At 31.1% G+C, this 17,522-nt stretch overlaps 2 protein-coding genes across 2 annotated transcripts; both read left to right on the top strand.

Moving 5' to 3' along the window:
• Nucleotides 1–5,871: 5,871 nt before the first annotated feature.
• On the top strand, nt 5,872–12,528 carry LOC129285672 (protein BTR1). The gene is made up of 8 exons (XM_054921445.1): nt 5,872–6,223; nt 8,058–8,296; nt 8,382–8,488; nt 8,911–9,104; nt 10,303–10,427; nt 11,742–11,837; nt 11,920–11,981; nt 12,089–12,528. Exons 1-8 carry the CDS (start codon nt 6,139–6,141, stop codon nt 12,183–12,185), a joined length of 1,005 nt encoding a protein of 334 aa, XP_054777420.1. The 5' UTR covers nt 5,872–6,138; the 3' UTR covers nt 12,186–12,528.
• Nucleotides 12,529–15,240: 2,712 nt separating this feature from the next.
• Nucleotides 15,241–17,522, top strand: LOC129320148 (putative glycine-rich cell wall structural protein 1). The gene is made up of 2 exons (XM_054965374.1): nt 15,241–15,496; nt 17,422–17,522. Exons 1-2 carry the CDS (start codon nt 15,241–15,243, stop codon nt 17,520–17,522), a joined length of 357 nt encoding a protein of 118 aa, XP_054821349.1.

Genomic DNA, 17,522 nt, shown 5'->3' on the forward strand with positions numbered 1-17,522 from the left:
TTGAAGGGGAATCTAATCGTTTAATCACCAGTGCTGATATTGGTAAGGATAAAGGTAATTGTAATTCCTCATGCCATGGCTACTTCACTAAAACTTGAAGACTCAACTATTTATTGCTATGCAGGTCACGCATTTAAGTCACTGAACACATTAGGATTTGTACCTAAATAAGGAAAGCTCATTGCAGATCGTATTGATGGAATCTGGTAAAGTGCTAAATTGTCTAATTGAATTTTTTGTCAACGATAAAGAAAGCATATTGGTAATGTCGCTTTTAACATTTTGGTGAATTTGTTATCATACAGGGCATGATCAAGAATAGTAAAATAGGGAAGCATGAGCTGTTGGATCTTAGCATCATTCATATCCTTGGCTTTAGCTTAGCAAATATCCTGTGAGCAGTCCGAAACAGAAGAACAAACACTCTGCTGTATTATGTAGTCCAAACTTATCCAGACTTGATATTGGGCACAGGAAGAAAATGACAAAATGCTTCATATAGTTGCGTAGTAGACATTTGAGAGACAGGTACCCAAACCCTCTTCTCGGTGAAAAAGTTATAAGAAAATCTCAATGATCACATATACCTGATACGTTCTCAACCCTAAGCTTTTAGGACTTGAGGTGTCGATCATTGACTTATCATATTATGTGCAAAAACTTTAAAGATCAGGAAATAGCAAGGACCAAATTCTGAAGTCTAAAAATTCCTGGTCACATAGACTTTGGTACTATTCCTAGAACTACTTGAAGCTTAGACAATATGCCATAATGGTGGTCTAATCTAGTGGTAAGAGTTATGATAACTAGCAAAAAACTTTTAGGCTCAAACCTCTACTTCAAAAAGTCAATGGATAATTTAATTAGGATTTCTGATGGACTAAGATAGGTTGAAAGACTAAGTTGGGGCTAAATTTCTTTCTGCTTGGTTTCTGGTGGTCAGATTCTCATGAGTCGTCCCAGGACATGTACTGAGAAAAATAATGTTGCAATTTGTTGTAATGTTTATTGAGCGGAGAACTAATAGAACTCTGCTGTATAATATCAAAACCTTAGAACTCTGCTCTATAATAAATTTCTAACAGGGAAATAAATGCAAGAACTAACCAAATATGGGAAATTTTGAGGTTTTGATATTAAATCAAACTAGCCGAATCAGTGTCACAAAAACAAAGGCCATTGATTCTAGCCAAAATCCTATTCCCTAATATTGAAACAAGATTACAACAAAGAGAATGAAAGCAACAACATAATAGCTCCCTCACTGGTGTTTGAGAGACCAGTATTCTTGTCATTCCTATCTAACAATCAAAACATGTCCTGAGTGCTATCCAAAACAACAACGAAATATTAAGCAAGCCATAAATGATGTGACTCCGACCTCTAAACTGAATCTATAGCCACCCTAAACACATAATGACTATATCCTGATTTGCTGGACCCTTAGGATAATAATTCTGACTTGCTGGATATTTCTTTTCCACTTCTTTCCCTCCCCTCAATTTCCTCTTATATGTCTGAATATATCTTAAGGTTACATCAAAAAGACGTTAAGTTTTAAACTCATCTTGAATTATACAATGAATTTCTCTTTTAGTTGCCAAGTTGGCAATATAAGTGAGTCATGGATGTGATTTTTAGAGTGTAGTGATTGCCATGTCGACAAAATCATTCCAGGATGCAGAAAATGTATTAATTATTTCATCATTTTTCTCATGGTAATTTTCCATGTCTGTGACGTGGTTTGCTTTTACCCCTTATGTTCTTCTTTTTTGCAAAGCTGTATAATATATTTACTTCTCCTACTGCACTTTGGTAAATACGGAGTCATGCACAGAAGTATTTCCTGAAAGTTCAGAGGAATGGAACAAGTGAACATGTACCTCCCCTTTGGCCGCAAAGAAAGGCTGCTCATTCATACCCAGAAAAGGCATCTAAAAATGGCTAACAACTTCACATAGTGGACCACTTTTCTTGTATCCGTTACTTGAATCCATTGTATCTTTGTTATTTATTTATTTTTATAATTTTCATTTTAGCAGCTCTATTTGTATCCCAAGTTAAATTGCTCCTTTTCAGCGTTGAGAAAGGTTAAGTCTTAATTTCATTCACAAAGATAACCATTTTATGATTCTTTCCTTCCAAAACTTCTAGGGAGTAAATTTTGCATTTGGAAAGTAAGGGATAGAGGAGGAAGCTATCAATGATTTAAGTAGAACAACTAACAGTTGTCCAGAATTTTCATATTCTTCATTGGTCCATATGCTACAAAATTTTATTTGCTACATTGGTTTATAACCTTTAGGTTTTGTAGATGCAAAGTTGTCCAAAATTTAATGGTCCATTAGCCACTATTGGTGTGTTCTAAAAAAGCCTTCCATGCATTGTAATAAAGATTTTGGTTAAAGTGTGATGTTTTAGACAATTCTGCAGTTTGTTACCCTTAAAAGTTCAATTACACTTTCCTGAAACACATGACTATAAAAATTTAACTCAAATTTTAATATTTACTTGCCAAATTACTTCCAGAATGAAAACTAATGGCTTTGTTGTCTCCTGCATTAGGAAGACGATACAATAGGGTCCTGAATCCTAATGATTGTTACGGTAGATGTGGAAGAAATCTTGTGCACATGCCAAGGAGTTCTTGTAATTGTGTAGTCTATCATATTTCACAATGCTTTCATTTGGGTGGCAATTGAATAATATATTACCATTTAATTTGACTGCTATTCATGATTAACTTCTCTATGAGAATGGTTCTTCCTTTTGTTCCTTATGTTCAAGGATTCACGATTAACTCATGCATTATAATTCACTACATTAAGATGTTATCTTATGAGTTCAACTCTATTGGTAACTTAATCAGTTACTTTATTTGGTTTATTGAATTTCTTGAATCAAAAAAATTTTATTTAGTCAATTATAATGGTTGATGGTAATGACATATTTAGCCCCATTAATTTCTTTTGAATGGGGATGTGTGTTTTAAAAATATGTCAAAGTGATTTCATAGTTTTATAATACATGTACTTAAAGCGTTTTATAATTTTGTTTTTAAAGTTTTTTAAATTACCTGTGTAAGCATTGGGATATTAACTCTCAAATTAAATAAAATAAAATGGAGAGAAAATATTTTTAATCAATTGAATTTCTAAGCAAAGTAAATGAGATTGAAAACTTTTAATAAGGAGAGATGGCAAAGGAAAATATAAGTGAAATTAATTATGTTTTCACAATCGTGCATTACAAGTATGATTAAATTGCATTACATATAAATTAATTTAATCATAATGATTAAATTCCTTTATGTATTACATGAAATACAAGTAATAATACGAGATATTGATAACTCATTTAATATTTTACTAATGAAATGAGAAAGTAACAATTATAAGTTCCTCTTTAAATTAGTTTGGTTAATTGGAAATAAGTTTATATACAAAAGGCCTATAGATAATAATTCATGATAAAAGTAATAAGGCATCTTAAAAAATGATCAATGTTGTATTCTAATATATATTTGAAAACTTTGACAACGGGCTATAATTTTTTTTGGTTATACCTTACACTAATTATTTGTTTAACTTTCTTTCTTATAGGCTATACTTGTCTATCATAATTAGTTGTGATTAATTGATTATATCATTCATATTTTTCATTTGTATGTTCAATTGTCTGCAGATAATAGAGTCTAGCTAAAGACTACATGCTTAATTTTTTTAAAAAAAACCCAAATAACACAAATGTTGATTTCAAATTATTAGTATGTAATAACAAAAATGTTCTACAATATAACTCATCTTATGAGAAGGTAATTTTAAAAATAATTTAATTTAATTAGACGACTTCTTCCTCACGAGTTGAACACTAGTTGTAATGTAACACAGGGTAAAGTAACATGGAGTAAAGCTGAAAGTATAGGTTGAATCACCATTTGAGTTGGCTCATTTGGGTTAGGTTGAATTCAACTCATTTTTATATGGGTTGAAATTATTATTGAAAGCTGACAGGTTAAATAGGCTAATTTGCTAATTTATGTTATTTTTTTTCAACTTATTTTTTAAAAATTTTAAAAAATACACCTAAATAAAAATAATGATAAATTTCAATATAATATTCCTTCATGTCATGATTCATTCTAAATGTACCAAATTGAGCTAACCAAGCTATACCCATCAATTTATCAAAAAATCATGAATATATCACGTTCTCCATTTTTTCTCCATTTTTTTAAAAAATAATATAAGCTAAACAGGCTAACTTGTGGATTGCGGGTGACTCATGATGGGTTGTAGGCTAACGTCTAACATAACTCTCATCATATATGGGTTATAATTTTGCCAACCTGCAAGTAAAACATATTTTTTTTTATAATTTTTTAATTTTAAAAATTATAAGTTCACCTCTTTTATTATTTTTTAGAGGTAAAAAAAATCATATATTGCCTCTAAAAATTAATTATTCAAATAAAAATAAAAGTTATTCTAATCAAGTCAAACTTATATCATCACTTAAATATAAATTAATTTGATTTTGTGATCTTTTTATTCTCTAGTTTTTGTACTTTATGCAAATTCTCTTTTTCATATACAAAAATTTCTTTTCTTTGTCTTGTTTAGATTTTAGCAATCCTCAACATTGAGAGAACAGAGATGACTAAGTTCAATTAATTATTGAAAATGGTTGGTAATTTATAAATCAAATCAGTGGACAAAATAAAAATGTAATATTATGATTTGTTATATTTAACATATACTCTCTCTGATCTTATTTATAAGGCAGAGAAAGAAGAAATTTTTTTGTTTATTTATAAGTTACATCATAAAATCATAAAATTTATTTTTTACCCTTCATTGAATGTTGGAAAGAGAAAATTTATTATTAAAGTGTGTATATTGATAGGGATAAAATTAAAAACTTATTAAATTTTAAGACAAAATTAATGAGTTTAAGGCTTTTTTTGATACTGATAAAATATGTCGGAAGTGGTTTATAAATAAAACTGTATCTAAGTTGTGTGTTTTTATTGTTTTTTGTCATAATTCAATTTTAATTAAACAAATGTTCAAGTGTCATGTATTTAAACTGTAATTTCATGCATGCTTATTTTAAATGCTTTATTTTAAATTTAATCTCATTTGTTTATTTTTTGTTTGTTTTTAAAATATAAGCAAACTAGCGTGTTAGTCAGCTACATGTTCAAGTTATGTGGTGTGAACTAAAATTGTCCTGCGTCTAAACGAATTCATTTTCTCTAACCTAACCTACCACTTTTTTATGTGTTAGCGGGTTGAGCTCATATCAACTCTATTCACAGGTTATTTGATTCAGGCATATTTTAATTTGAATTAATGTTTTTCTAACCCAACCCAACTCATGTGATTGGTTATTTGAACCAATTCATATAACCTAACTTATATTCTCAACTCTACTTATGGAGTGGAGGAATGAAAAAATTTGTACTCTCTTCCTCCTAAATTATAAGGTACTTTTAAATAAAATTTTATATGTTAATAAATTTTATTAAATATATTTAATAATTTTATTTCTTTTAAATAAAAATATAAACTTTTAAAAATACTTTTCATTAATAACTTTTAACCTTCATTTAATTAATATTAAATAAAAAGAAAAAGACTAATATTAAAATAAATTTATGTAATAAGATTTTAATATTTTTAAAGTGCCATATATTTAAAAAAATGAATTTTTTCTGTCTCGGAGGGAGTATCATTTTCTGATTTTGTCAGTTATTTAATAAATAATCATAATCATTATCATCATTAATATTAATAATTTAATAATAACAGAGGCGGTAATCACGCCCAAGCCACGACGACTGGCTCGTTCACTCACGCACGCACACACATGTAGGAAAGAGAGAGCTGCTGGATATGTAGTCGGGGTTCAATCTCTCTAATTCCATTCTTCACTTCGCTTTCACACCGTAACCCACTCCTTCTCCTCCTCCTCCTCCACCTCCATTTTCGGTCTTTGGATTTTGTAACCAAATGGAATTTGCGGCAATGGTTTGAGCTTCTTCTGTTGCTTTTGTTTGTTACGCTGTTTCTGTAAATTGCCCTTTCTTTCTCTTGGCAAAAGAAGGCAGGAAAGACAAGAGGTTGAAGGATAGTAATGGAGTCAACAGAATCTCCCTATGTGTCATCTCCTGAGGGACCCAGGAAACCCCCCTTGGCACAACCCAATTCCCATGCTCCAGGTATCTGATCCGATCTACTTTCTCTGTTTCGGTTTTTTTGGTTTCGGCAGTTGAAAATGGCGGTCCAGTTTGATGGCAATATGTGGTTACATCAATGGCAATGATGCGCTTTCTGGTTAATTATAAATGTCGGTAATGTTAACGTACGGTCACATCGGAGCCCAACTTTCCTGACCCACCTAATTCAGATTTTCTGAGCTGCGTATTGAAAATGTTTTCTTTAGTTCATCTCACGACTTTCGAGAATGGGAGGTGGAAAACTTGCTAAGTTGCTATCACAAATACTACTTTGTGGAATGCTTGAGTTTTACTTGCTTTCTCAGCTAGTTTTTTGTGCTGGAAAAATCGCAATGCAATTTTAACCCTCGTTTATAATCAACTCCCCCTGAAGGATCAGGGTTATTGCTGAAAATGAGGATAAATTACCAGAAAATAATGAGGGTTGATGCTTGAGTCAGGATTTTATTTTTGAAGGACCATTTACTTCTCAATATTTATAAAGTTCTAACTCTGGACCTGATAACAATTTGCGTCAGTCGTGAAAATAAAGCTTTTCTCCGATCTCAAAAAAGAAAAAAATGAAAAGGAAACTTGGGCTGTGGATTCATTATTTCTCTCTTACTAAGAATCCTCGTTATCTTCTTCAAAACAAGGACTCATGCCATCGTCACTATCATCTACTTGTCCTCCCAAATATTTTTAGTAATTGAATGATGAGCATTCTGATTGTTGTAAGACTGAATTTGTGTTCTGGATCTGATTGACTTTTTTTTCCTTCAGTTATTGAAAAATAAATTCCATTTTATGAAAATATGAAATTATTTTAGGTTTTACTTCCTTCATTCTTATTTATAAGTCAGCTTCTAGAAGTTTTTTTGTTTCATTTATAAGTTATTTTGCAAAATCTATGAAGCAATTGATATATTTTTCAATAGTGCCTTTGTCATGGATATTATTGAGTAATTATGGTGGAGAGGTATTGAGAGAGATGAGTAAGATTGGATTAGAATTAATTGCATTTAGTGGATGGTATTTTTTTGGGAAGATGGGATAACGTTAAGAACATCAACTAATTGTAACTAAACTTTTTTTATCTGTGCAAATTAGTTAAAGATGACTTGTAAATAGGTTGGAGTTCCAAATCCTAGCACACTACCCTATTGAGTGAATTTTATTGTTATTATTATTTGAGAACTACTTCTCAATCCTTTTGGTTTGGGACTAATCTCATTTGGGATTTTGGGGTACTGGGGTTGCCTCTTCCTAGAAGTGTTTTCTCATGGGTTTGAACTTTGATGTTGGAAATGCCCTTCGACCAATGAGCTCAAGCTTGATTACCGCTTGATCTGTTCCTCATGGATGTACGTAAACTGTTGCATATAGATAAAACTTTTGCTTTGATGGGAGTGGCATTTACAAGTAGTGATTTTGTTTTCGCATAAAATTTATTGTATAGTCAATTTAAGCTGGCATGATGAAGGTCAGAAGAATTGTACTTATGTAAGTCATGTCACACTAGTACGGTCAACCAAGTTTTTACAAAATTTGATTTTTGTTAATTTGACCCTTGGATGATGAAATTCTCTTTTCTGTCTATCATGCATGCCTAATTCCATATAAATTTGATATCAGGAAGTGAAAAAATCAAGTAGTCTATAATTTTTTACCTTCTTATGCATATGGCAAGTTAATCTTATGGACTATTACTAGAGCACAAGGCAATATTTTATAGATTACTTTTTTACCTTCTTACGCATCATATGGTAAGTTAATCTATAATTTGTTACCTTCTTATGCGTCATGCTTATTCTAATATAGTGCTTGCTTCTGCTAGATTCCACAGAGAAACCAACATATGTTCGGTTTCTTGTTTCAAACGCTGCAGCTGGTTCTGTTATTGGAAAGGGTGGTTCAACTATCACTGATTTCCAATCACAATCTGGAGCACGAATCCAATTATCTCGCAATCATGAATTTTTCCCTGGAACTACAGATAGGATTATTATGGTATCTGGTGCAATAAATGAAATTCTAAAAGCTGTAGAACTTATTCTTTCTAAGTTGATGAGTGAGGTAACTGCCGTTATGTAGATTTAATTACTAATGGGATGAAAGATTGCTTATGTGCTTCTGAAATTTACTTGGCTTCTGTGATTAGCTTCACAGTGAGGATGACAATGATGGTGAGCCAAAAACAAAGGTAAGACTCATTGTTCCAAATAGCTCTTGTGGAGGAATAATTGGCAAGGGAGGTTCTACCATTAGGTATGAGTACTTTTCTTAGTCAATATTAGATATAAAACTTTTTAGTTTGCCTTGTTTATAAATTAACTACTGATGGAAAAAGCAACTTCTAGTGCTTGAGGATCTTGATCTTTGTTCTGAGAATATTTCTAAACTCGGAGCAAATGGTGTGTTCTTTTCAATATTATTTTAAGGTTTGTTAAATTTACCAACCACCCATAACAGCAGGCCCTCCTGTTGGTATCAGGATGCTTTTTGCAATCGCTGAAGTCAGCCTAAGAAAATTGTTATCCATCACCTTTTCCTTCCCATGTTAACCCCACCTTCTTTGTCACTAAGAGATCGATTATTACTATCAGTTAATAATCCTTTCTATATGTATTAACATCGCTGAGAAATTGGGGTAAAAAGTTAACTTTATATGTACCTTTTTCTTTGAGCAGGTCATTTATTGAAGATTCTCATGCTAGCATCAAGATATCTCCTCAAGATAATAATTATTATGGACTGAATGATAGGCTAGTGACATTGTCTGGAACTCTGGATGAACAGATGCATGCAATTGATCTAATTGTTTCCAAGCTTGCTGAAGATCCACAGTATTCGCAGTCCATGAACACTCCATTTTCATATCCAGGTTTGTATTGTTTATTAATACCTGGGAACATCGGTTAGGATTCTTTCGTGTAGTAGCTTCTCATTCATGTTTGTGGTTCCAAAGAGCTAATAATAAGTCAAGTTCAATTCATATATAGGTAACTGCAGAGGTGGATGGAGGAAAAAAGTAATTTGAGGGGGCCATAAGTAATTTTAAGGGGACTTAAGGATTAACTGTTGTTTTTCAAGGGCAGTGCTTATTTTATGCTGAAAAAATTGCATATGTATATTTTCTCCAATTGCCCCCCAAATCAAAGGACAGGAGGCTCTGCTTAACGGAAAGAATGTATCCTCAATGTTTTTGTCAATCCAATTTTCTTTGCTTGAATAATTCTTTCACTTTGAAGGCGAAGTGTTGCTAAGTTTCTATTGCCCTGTATGCCATATATCAAGATGGTTATTAGTGATCACTGCAACAAGATGGTTATAAATACAAAGCCTGATTCATACACCTTTTTTTAATACACTTTTGCTCTAAAGACTAATGAAAGTTAAGAAATACTTAATATTTAAATTAAAAGTCAATGAGGAAATTGAGCATCATGTTTCCAGTAGGAAGACTATGAATGCATATTCAATGATAAAGAATTTTAAATTTAAGCTGAGACAGCCACCACCACATGTATCTTGGTTTTTATAAATTATTGTACTTTGCTTTATAATTGCACTTTTTGCAGGCAGCAATAATATCCATAAGTAATAAGTTTAAGATTCATAAATCTTGCTAATTTGCTTTAGATTTATTCTTGATTGTTGTTATTATATCTTTGCAGTGAAATTTTTATTTATAGTAGTCTGGGGTGATTAGATATTATATTTAGGTCTAAGGTGGTGTTTTGGTAATTGTCTTCCATGGTCTTCGAGTTTGTGCAGGCTATCACATAATCTTTAAGTTATTTGGGCTGTTGTTATGTATTTCAGGTGGCTGTTTGATTTGAGTCGAGCCTTAAATTGTGGCGTTCTTAGTCCTCAAGTTTGACTAGCCCTTCATAGTTTGCTCTTTCATTGCTGATTAATGTAGAAAAGGAAGACTTATAAGAAATTACAGCACCATATATGATAATGAAAGGGTGGAATCAAGATTCAATTGGCAATTTCATTTTTTACTTGATATGTTTTGTGAGGAATTATCATCATAAAATTGATGCTTAATATATTTTTCTTCGCTTGATTTTTAGGTGTTGTCTTCTCTGGTTATCAAGGTGTTCCCTATACATATGTGGTTCCTTCTGTTGCAACAACACCCTACAATGGAATTAACTATAGGCAAAATGGCGCGGGAGGAAAAGTCCAGAACAGCAAGGTTAGTAATGTTTCCTGATGTTGTAAGTTGCCTTGACAGACAGAACAAAGAATGACAACAAATTTTGCATATCTTATTGTGGAGGCTGAGCATGGTGCATGTTGATAGAGTCAGACTTGGATGAAGACCTTAGTCTTGCTATCCTGAAATTAGTTTTCTTTCTTCCACTTATCAATCCCTTGAACCATGTGATCCTGGATGGTGCCATTTTGTCATCTTAAAATGAAAGAGTGAGCACATTTCAAATGATGCGAGATGTGAAGTCATTTGTCATTAATGAATATCCGGTTGTAAATCACAAGTCACTAATAGGAAAGTAGGCTATTTTAGGTCATTGTGGTCTTTCCTGTGTTTTCATAAAGTAAGCACTTTTGGTGTTTTATGGAACTCTTGACATCTTGCTGAATTGCAATTCTAGTCAAATGGACTGCCCGTTTGCATTTTGGGCAAAAATAAATGTGAATCTCTGATAATTGGGAATATAAGGGGCCACTAGTTTTTTGGAATATGGTTGAGCTGAAGGTAATAAGCTTAGACATGAGAAGTAGGAGTTTCTAGGGGGCATCAAAACTGGGAGAAATTTGCATAATATGTAAGAATAGGAAATATGAAGGTTATTGAGAGAAGTTTATAGACTTTGGAATATCTCGAAAGGAACTTGTAAAATAAAATTTTCTTGCCTATAGAGCTCATTTGGACCTATCAATCATACAAGACAAATAGACAAACTGGGAACCAACTTCAGGCAGGTCAAATTATGGTGTAAATCGTAAATGAAAATACTGGTATCGCACTGGTAGATCCAACTGATACTTTGCATTTTGCTGCAGATGGATTTTGACCAAATTCAGAAGAAACGCTATCCTGGTCCATTTTGTATGGATTGACTGCCCAATAAGTTGAACTGTTCAATGCAATCACATCATAAAATTTGATAAGGACGTAGCTGGTTTGCTTGAATATGCAACCTTCTAAAATTATACGGGTTACAGCTATAACAGAAGTGGTATTTCACTTGGTGTTTGTGCTCTAAAAGAACCTGGAATTCCATTTACAAAATAAACAAAATCAATTGAGCTTCATGCCTAAGGGGTTGTTTACCATATTTGCTCACGCTTTGTGTATGTGTTTAATTCTTCGGACGTTTTTGTTTATCTTTTGCTTTATTATTATTATTTTTTATTTCTTATGATGAGAGATCAAACATACTCTCATGTATGAAAGAATAACAAGTTTAGCCGCCATAAATTTCGATAAATATGGTGGATTTCTTTGTTTCTCTGAACTGATAGGTGCTGTTGCATTGCTTGCCAGGAGGAGCGGAATAACTCACTGACAATTGGTGTTGCAGATGGACATATAGGGCTGGTAGTTGGTCGTGGGGGGAGGAACATAATTGAAATTAGTCAGGTTTTTCGATGGCTGATAGTCTTACTTGGTTCAATATGATTACTTATACAACGCACTAACTTAGACTAATTTGGCTTTTCAGATTAGTGGGGCAAGGATAAAGATATCTGACAGGGGTGATTTCATGACCGGAACAACTGATAGGTATAAAAATGAACTTGCTTTCTCACGATTTTGTATTGGATGACCGAGTCGTTGTTTCTTTTACCAAAGTTTTTCGGACGTGATTTTGCTTCGTCCTTGTTATGCAGGAAAGTTACCATAACAGGATCCCAGAGAGCAATACGCACAGCTGAAGCGATGATAATGCAGAAAGTTGCTTATGCAGCTGAGAGGGCCATGGAGTAGTAGGCAAATACACTTGTAGTGAACCTGCTTGCTTATTGCTTATACATTTGCTGTTTTCTTAGGTTTTTTTCACATAAACTACTTAGTTGATAAGTTGAGATCTGAATATTGTAGTTTGACAGGGAGCAAGATTTTGTTGTTAATTTGTAGGGAGAAAAATACTGCCAGATAAATTGATTGGGGAGGTACACTACTGCTTTTGACCATGTGTAGTAATTAGAAGCATATTCTTTTTGTTACATGTTGTAAGTCAACATTTACTTCATTACCTGGCCTTGAGATAGGATTTGAGAATCCCTGCTCCTTGTTAATGATTTAGGAATTGAGTATTCACTTGTGAGAATACCCCTCCTCATTATTGTTTGGCCTAAATTCTTGTTCTTCTGCCATGGCTTATGAAGATTGCTTATTAGTCCTTCTGCTTCTATGTACAAGTCCCTCCTAATTACCTCACTGAAACAAAAAAAAAAAGGGAGTTAAATTATTGATATTGTAAGAAAAAGAAAGAGATTTCTCAGTTTATACTTATTAAATGCATCATCTTTAAAAACAATTTCCCTCGTTTTTGTAATCTTTTTACTCAGAAAATTGTACAAGGGTAAAATTGGAATAAAGTAATTAATGATTCATCTTTATATGCAATGTGACTTATGAAAAAGATGATCAATGAACTCTAGAATATGATTTGTTTATAAAATGAAGTTGGTATCTTGTTCTTAGATTTTATTTTACTGATCGTATAGCTTTATGTTACATGTGAAAAAGTGAGCCCTTCTGGTCTTGCATTCTTGTCAAGTTCAACTTTTAATATATTCCACAAGCATTTTAAAACTATCCTTGAAAAGTAAAAACAATTTTCAAAAACTCATTTGGGGCCTGTTTGGATATTCTTTAAAATTAATTATTGGTTCAAAATCATAATTTTGAAAAAAGTTGTCCAAACACTCCCAAGTCTTCATTTTTACAAACTCTATTTAGTTTTTGAAATTTCATTTCGTAAAAGCTAACCAAACATGCCCAATTTTTTCAAACTTTTTTTGGTGCTTGAAACTCCAATTTGTAAAGGCTAAATTTTTCTCCATTTGATAAATCAATTTTAAAAATCTTATTCAAACACCATCAATTTTTTTCATAATTAGTTTTCTCCAATTGAAATCAAACACACCGTGGTTTTGTTCGTGTAAGTATTTGATTGAAATGAATCAGCTGGGTATGAATGTCAGATAAGATCCTAACGAGCTTCTAACTTTTTTTAAAATATATGATTATTTAATTGATAATGTCATGATGAGTGGATTGGATGATTTTCAATTGCCCCTTTTATTACAGCATCATTAAACAAATTACGGGTGAATGTCACAAGGATAGTGGAAAAAATTATCTTAAGGGACCATGAATTTATAAAAAATACAGAGAATTAAGGATGAAAATTCTGTTGTGCTGGTGGCAAATATATAGCTCTGGAAGTTGCAGAAGATATTATGTTGTAAATCTTGAAAAAACAGTCGTAGATCAATTATAGAGTAAATTGTAGATTGTCTGTAAATTAATTATAAATATTACAAATTTAGTTGCAAATTCTGAAAGATTAATTGCAGATTATGTAAGGTTATGAGTTTATTACTGATATAATACAATTATTCTATATTATTAGTTTACATTTGATAATCTTATTTGCTAAAATATACTCTTAATCCTCTAATTTTATATTAAATTTTAATTTGATCCTTTAATTTTATAAAGTATATTTTCAGTGTTTTTTACTCTAATAACGTTAGTTTCAAATAATTTTTGTGTGTGTCAATATTGTTATTTTTTTCAAAAAATAAACTTAATATGTTAATATTTAAAAATTAAATGTAGAAATTTTTTATACAAGAAACTAATAATATTAACATTAAAAAATTAAAAAGATACTTTATAAAATTAAATTATTAAAATGAAATTTTAAATAAAATTAAATCACTGAAGATACACTTTAACCCTCTATGTTATTGTAATATACTCCTATCATAATTAAAATACATGACATTTCATGGAATCTTCTCTCTGTCCTTAATTATTTCATCCTGTTGGAAATCACATCATATTCGATACAAGTGCATATGTAAAGCTACCACCAGCTTAACACGTAACAATGAGAGAACATTCTCTTAAGGATAAAAAGGGCAATATACGTCTAGATTTAAAATTATGTCAGGATGCGTCTATTAATTAAATTTTTATTTATATAGGCCAAGAAAAAGATTACTATTAACTAATAGCCTCACCTGTTTAAGTTTCTCTCAATTACTTCAAGGGAATTGAGAAAGGTTAGCTAACTCATTACATTTGTCTTGATATTAAAACATATTTCAACTTTGCCTAATAAGATGTGAAAACACAATATTTGAGGAGTCATATAGAAACATTAAATTAGAATTAAATTTAAAATATTAATTAATAATTTCCATGACTTATATAAAAGATCAAGATTTTTTTTTTTCTAAAAAAGAAGTCCTTTATAGAGAGAGAGCCAAGTAATAAGCCATCAGAACTATAACCAAACAATCATTAAGTCATAATATATATAATCAGTCACTAACAAGACAAATCCCCCCTCCAAAGAAAAGAAAAAAAAAACGTACACACACACACACACAAAAAAACAAAAACAAACATAAGACTCTTAAATAACAAGTAATTAAATTGAAAAGAGGTACTAAAAGAAATTGATAACACTTAAATGATGATGAACAGTGAGTAGTAGGTGACCTATCAAAATGAAGCTGCTATTATATACAAGTGCCACACTTTTCAGAGTCACTCGAGATTTAGCTTTACAATGCCTATTTATAGAGGCTTTTATTATTGTGATCACCTTGGCACCATACGACAGTGATAAATAATCGATTACCCACTTTCTTGGAATAATAATTATGTTGAAGAAGCTCATGACACAGGTACTTTAATTTTCACAAAAAAAGACTTTAAATGAAGCTTCCTATATATATATATATATATATATGGAACTCATTTTCATTGTTGGTGTCTCATTTTCATCGTGTTCTTAGAAATGGCGAGATCCAAAGTCTTAGGGTTTGTGTTCACTGTACTGCTCATTCTTGACTTGGCAGTCGTTGCTACGTCCAGGAGAGGAAAATCATCACGTGGCCGTTCAGGTTGTAAAAACGGCGGATTTAGTGGAGGAAGAGGCAGTGGCAGTAATGGTGGCGGTGGTGGAGGCGGCGGCGGAGGCGGAGGCGGAGGCGGAGGATTCGACGGGTCTGGATTCAGGGTTGAGAGCGCAGATGGAAGCGGTGATGAATCTGGTAATTATAAAAAAGTCAAAGGCAAACAAAATGGTAATGGAGGCTTTTAAATGAGAAGTGAAGCTTATTCCCAGCAGCTCTGATAGACGCAGGCATGGGATCTCTATAGTATTCTAAATTTTCAGTTGTGTTTATTTTTTTATTATTAGATTTTATATAAATTATAAGAGACATTTTGATATTTTATCATGATGAAATGTTATAAATTTGTATTTTTATGATTTTTATTAAAAATATTATCATTTCATTATCTACAAGATATAAAAATGTTTTTTATTTTATATAAAATTTAATAATATAAAAAAAGCAATTAAAAAGTTAAAACATTACAAAGACATTAGAGAACAAAGTATTAGAGGCTATAGCCCAAATAAACATAAATGCAAAAGTCTTGGGAAAAATTGGGGTGATAAAATAAGACGGAATGTGGAATATATTATTATATGTAATATATTCTCTTAAAATAAATTGCAGCTTGTAGCTCTAGGTTCATGTAAGTATATGTGCATGGTAAGTGGTGACGTTGACTTGCATATTGTAGCTTTCTCGTAAATAAATATTCCTTCTATTAAAAAAGTATAAAATATTTTTAATTTTTTAAAATATAATGATTGTCTTTTTTAAAAAAATATTTTTATTAATGAATGACTTTATATATATTATAGAGTATTTAATAAAAATAAATATAAAAATATAAAATTAATTTAAAAATAAATAATTATTTTATTGAGGGATAAAATTTAATTAAAAATAATTTATATTTTTTAATAAAAAGAGTCTGTAAAAGACATTTTGGTGTACCTGTGAGAACACTATTGTTAATACTGATCGCACGTAATAAAGGTTCTGGTCAATTTAAATGAAAGGTGATAACATTTCAAGATTTTTTAAGATTCCGAATGGAAAAAATTTTTTAAAAAAAGAAATGCAATATGACTCATGTTGTTAACAAAAATTTAATTTTAACTATTAATTGATTAAAAAATAATATAAAAAATTACAAAAAAAAACCAAAAAAATTACAATAAATGAACCTAAAAATTATAGAAGATAACTCAAAAAATTATAGAAAATGATCAATTATAAAAATAAATTACACATTTGTAATTTTTGAGATCTTAGAATTTTTTAATTAACTAATGATTAAAATCAATTTTAATTAATGGTAGGAGCTAGATTGCAACATTTTCAAAAGTTGAGGAAAATTTTTTCATAATAAATAAGTTTAATGTTTATGGTATTACTAGGTCTAAAATTCAAGAGACAATATCCTTATATATCCTATATTATACAATATAATTATATGTTATAATATATTAATCACGCGTTTCTTTAAATGGTCAAATTATTAATTAGAAGAGTAGAAGGTCTAACAGGACTCCATACATATGCCGTCAATTATCATTGCATATGGAACATATATAAATCATAATATGAGATCATTTACATGTCACTTTATATTTTGAATTTTATAATTAATCTAGACATCCTAACAATAGTTAATAATGTGAAATCAGGAATGTGTTTGGAACCACATTGGTTGGGTCAAAATCACATTTTGGTAAAAACAATGTAAAAATGGCGCTTTTACAGATGCGTTTTGACCAACCAACGTGATTCTAAACATCCATGCGGTTGGATTCAAATGCACAATTACACACGCGCACACAGAGTAGAAACTCCATTTGATTTTTTTTTTTTAACCACAAATAATTTGACAACTGGTCTAATACCGTCTAACATCACATGAATCAAACTTCTTAAATCATAACACTGTTTACAATTTAAAATAATCAATAAGGCTTTCTTAAAACATTATTAAATAATAGTAGATTGATAGACAGTGGATTAGATATATTTTTCCCATGTGCATAATAATTTAGAAGTTTTCAAAGGATTGTACTCCTTTTTTTCTGGATAATAAGATGGGATCATTGGCAATGGGCTCATTTACATTTTGTGGGCCTTGGAAACTGGGCCAAACTTGGCGATGATGGGCCAAGCATTTGCTTTCTGGGCCGACTGA

Source organism: Prosopis cineraria, unplaced genomic scaffold, assembly GCF_029017545.1.
Source record: "Prosopis cineraria cultivar Desert tree isolate PC_DT_omini unplaced genomic scaffold, ASM2901754v1 PC1, whole genome shotgun sequence".
In the NCBI taxonomy this organism is placed as follows: Eukaryota; Viridiplantae; Streptophyta; class Magnoliopsida; order Fabales; family Fabaceae; genus Prosopis; species Prosopis cineraria.

Coding starts and splice junctions, on each gene's coding strand:
- LOC129320148 (XM_054965374.1), top strand. CDS start 15,241: ATGGCGAGATCCAAAGTCTTAGGGTTTGTGTTCACTGTACTGCTCATT. Junction 15,497..17,421: donor TGGAAGCGGTGATGAATCTG/GTAATTATAAAA, acceptor CTGGATAATAAG/ATGGGATCATTGGCAATGGG.
- LOC129285672 (XM_054921445.1), top strand. CDS start 6,139: ATGGAGTCAACAGAATCTCCCTATGTGTCATCTCCTGAGGGACCCAGG. Junction 8,489..8,910: donor AAGGGAGGTTCTACCATTAG/GTATGAGTACTT, acceptor TTCTTTGAGCAG/GTCATTTATTGAAGATTCTC. Junction 10,428..11,741: donor GAAAAGTCCAGAACAGCAAG/GTTAGTAATGTT, acceptor ATTGCTTGCCAG/GAGGAGCGGAATAACTCACT.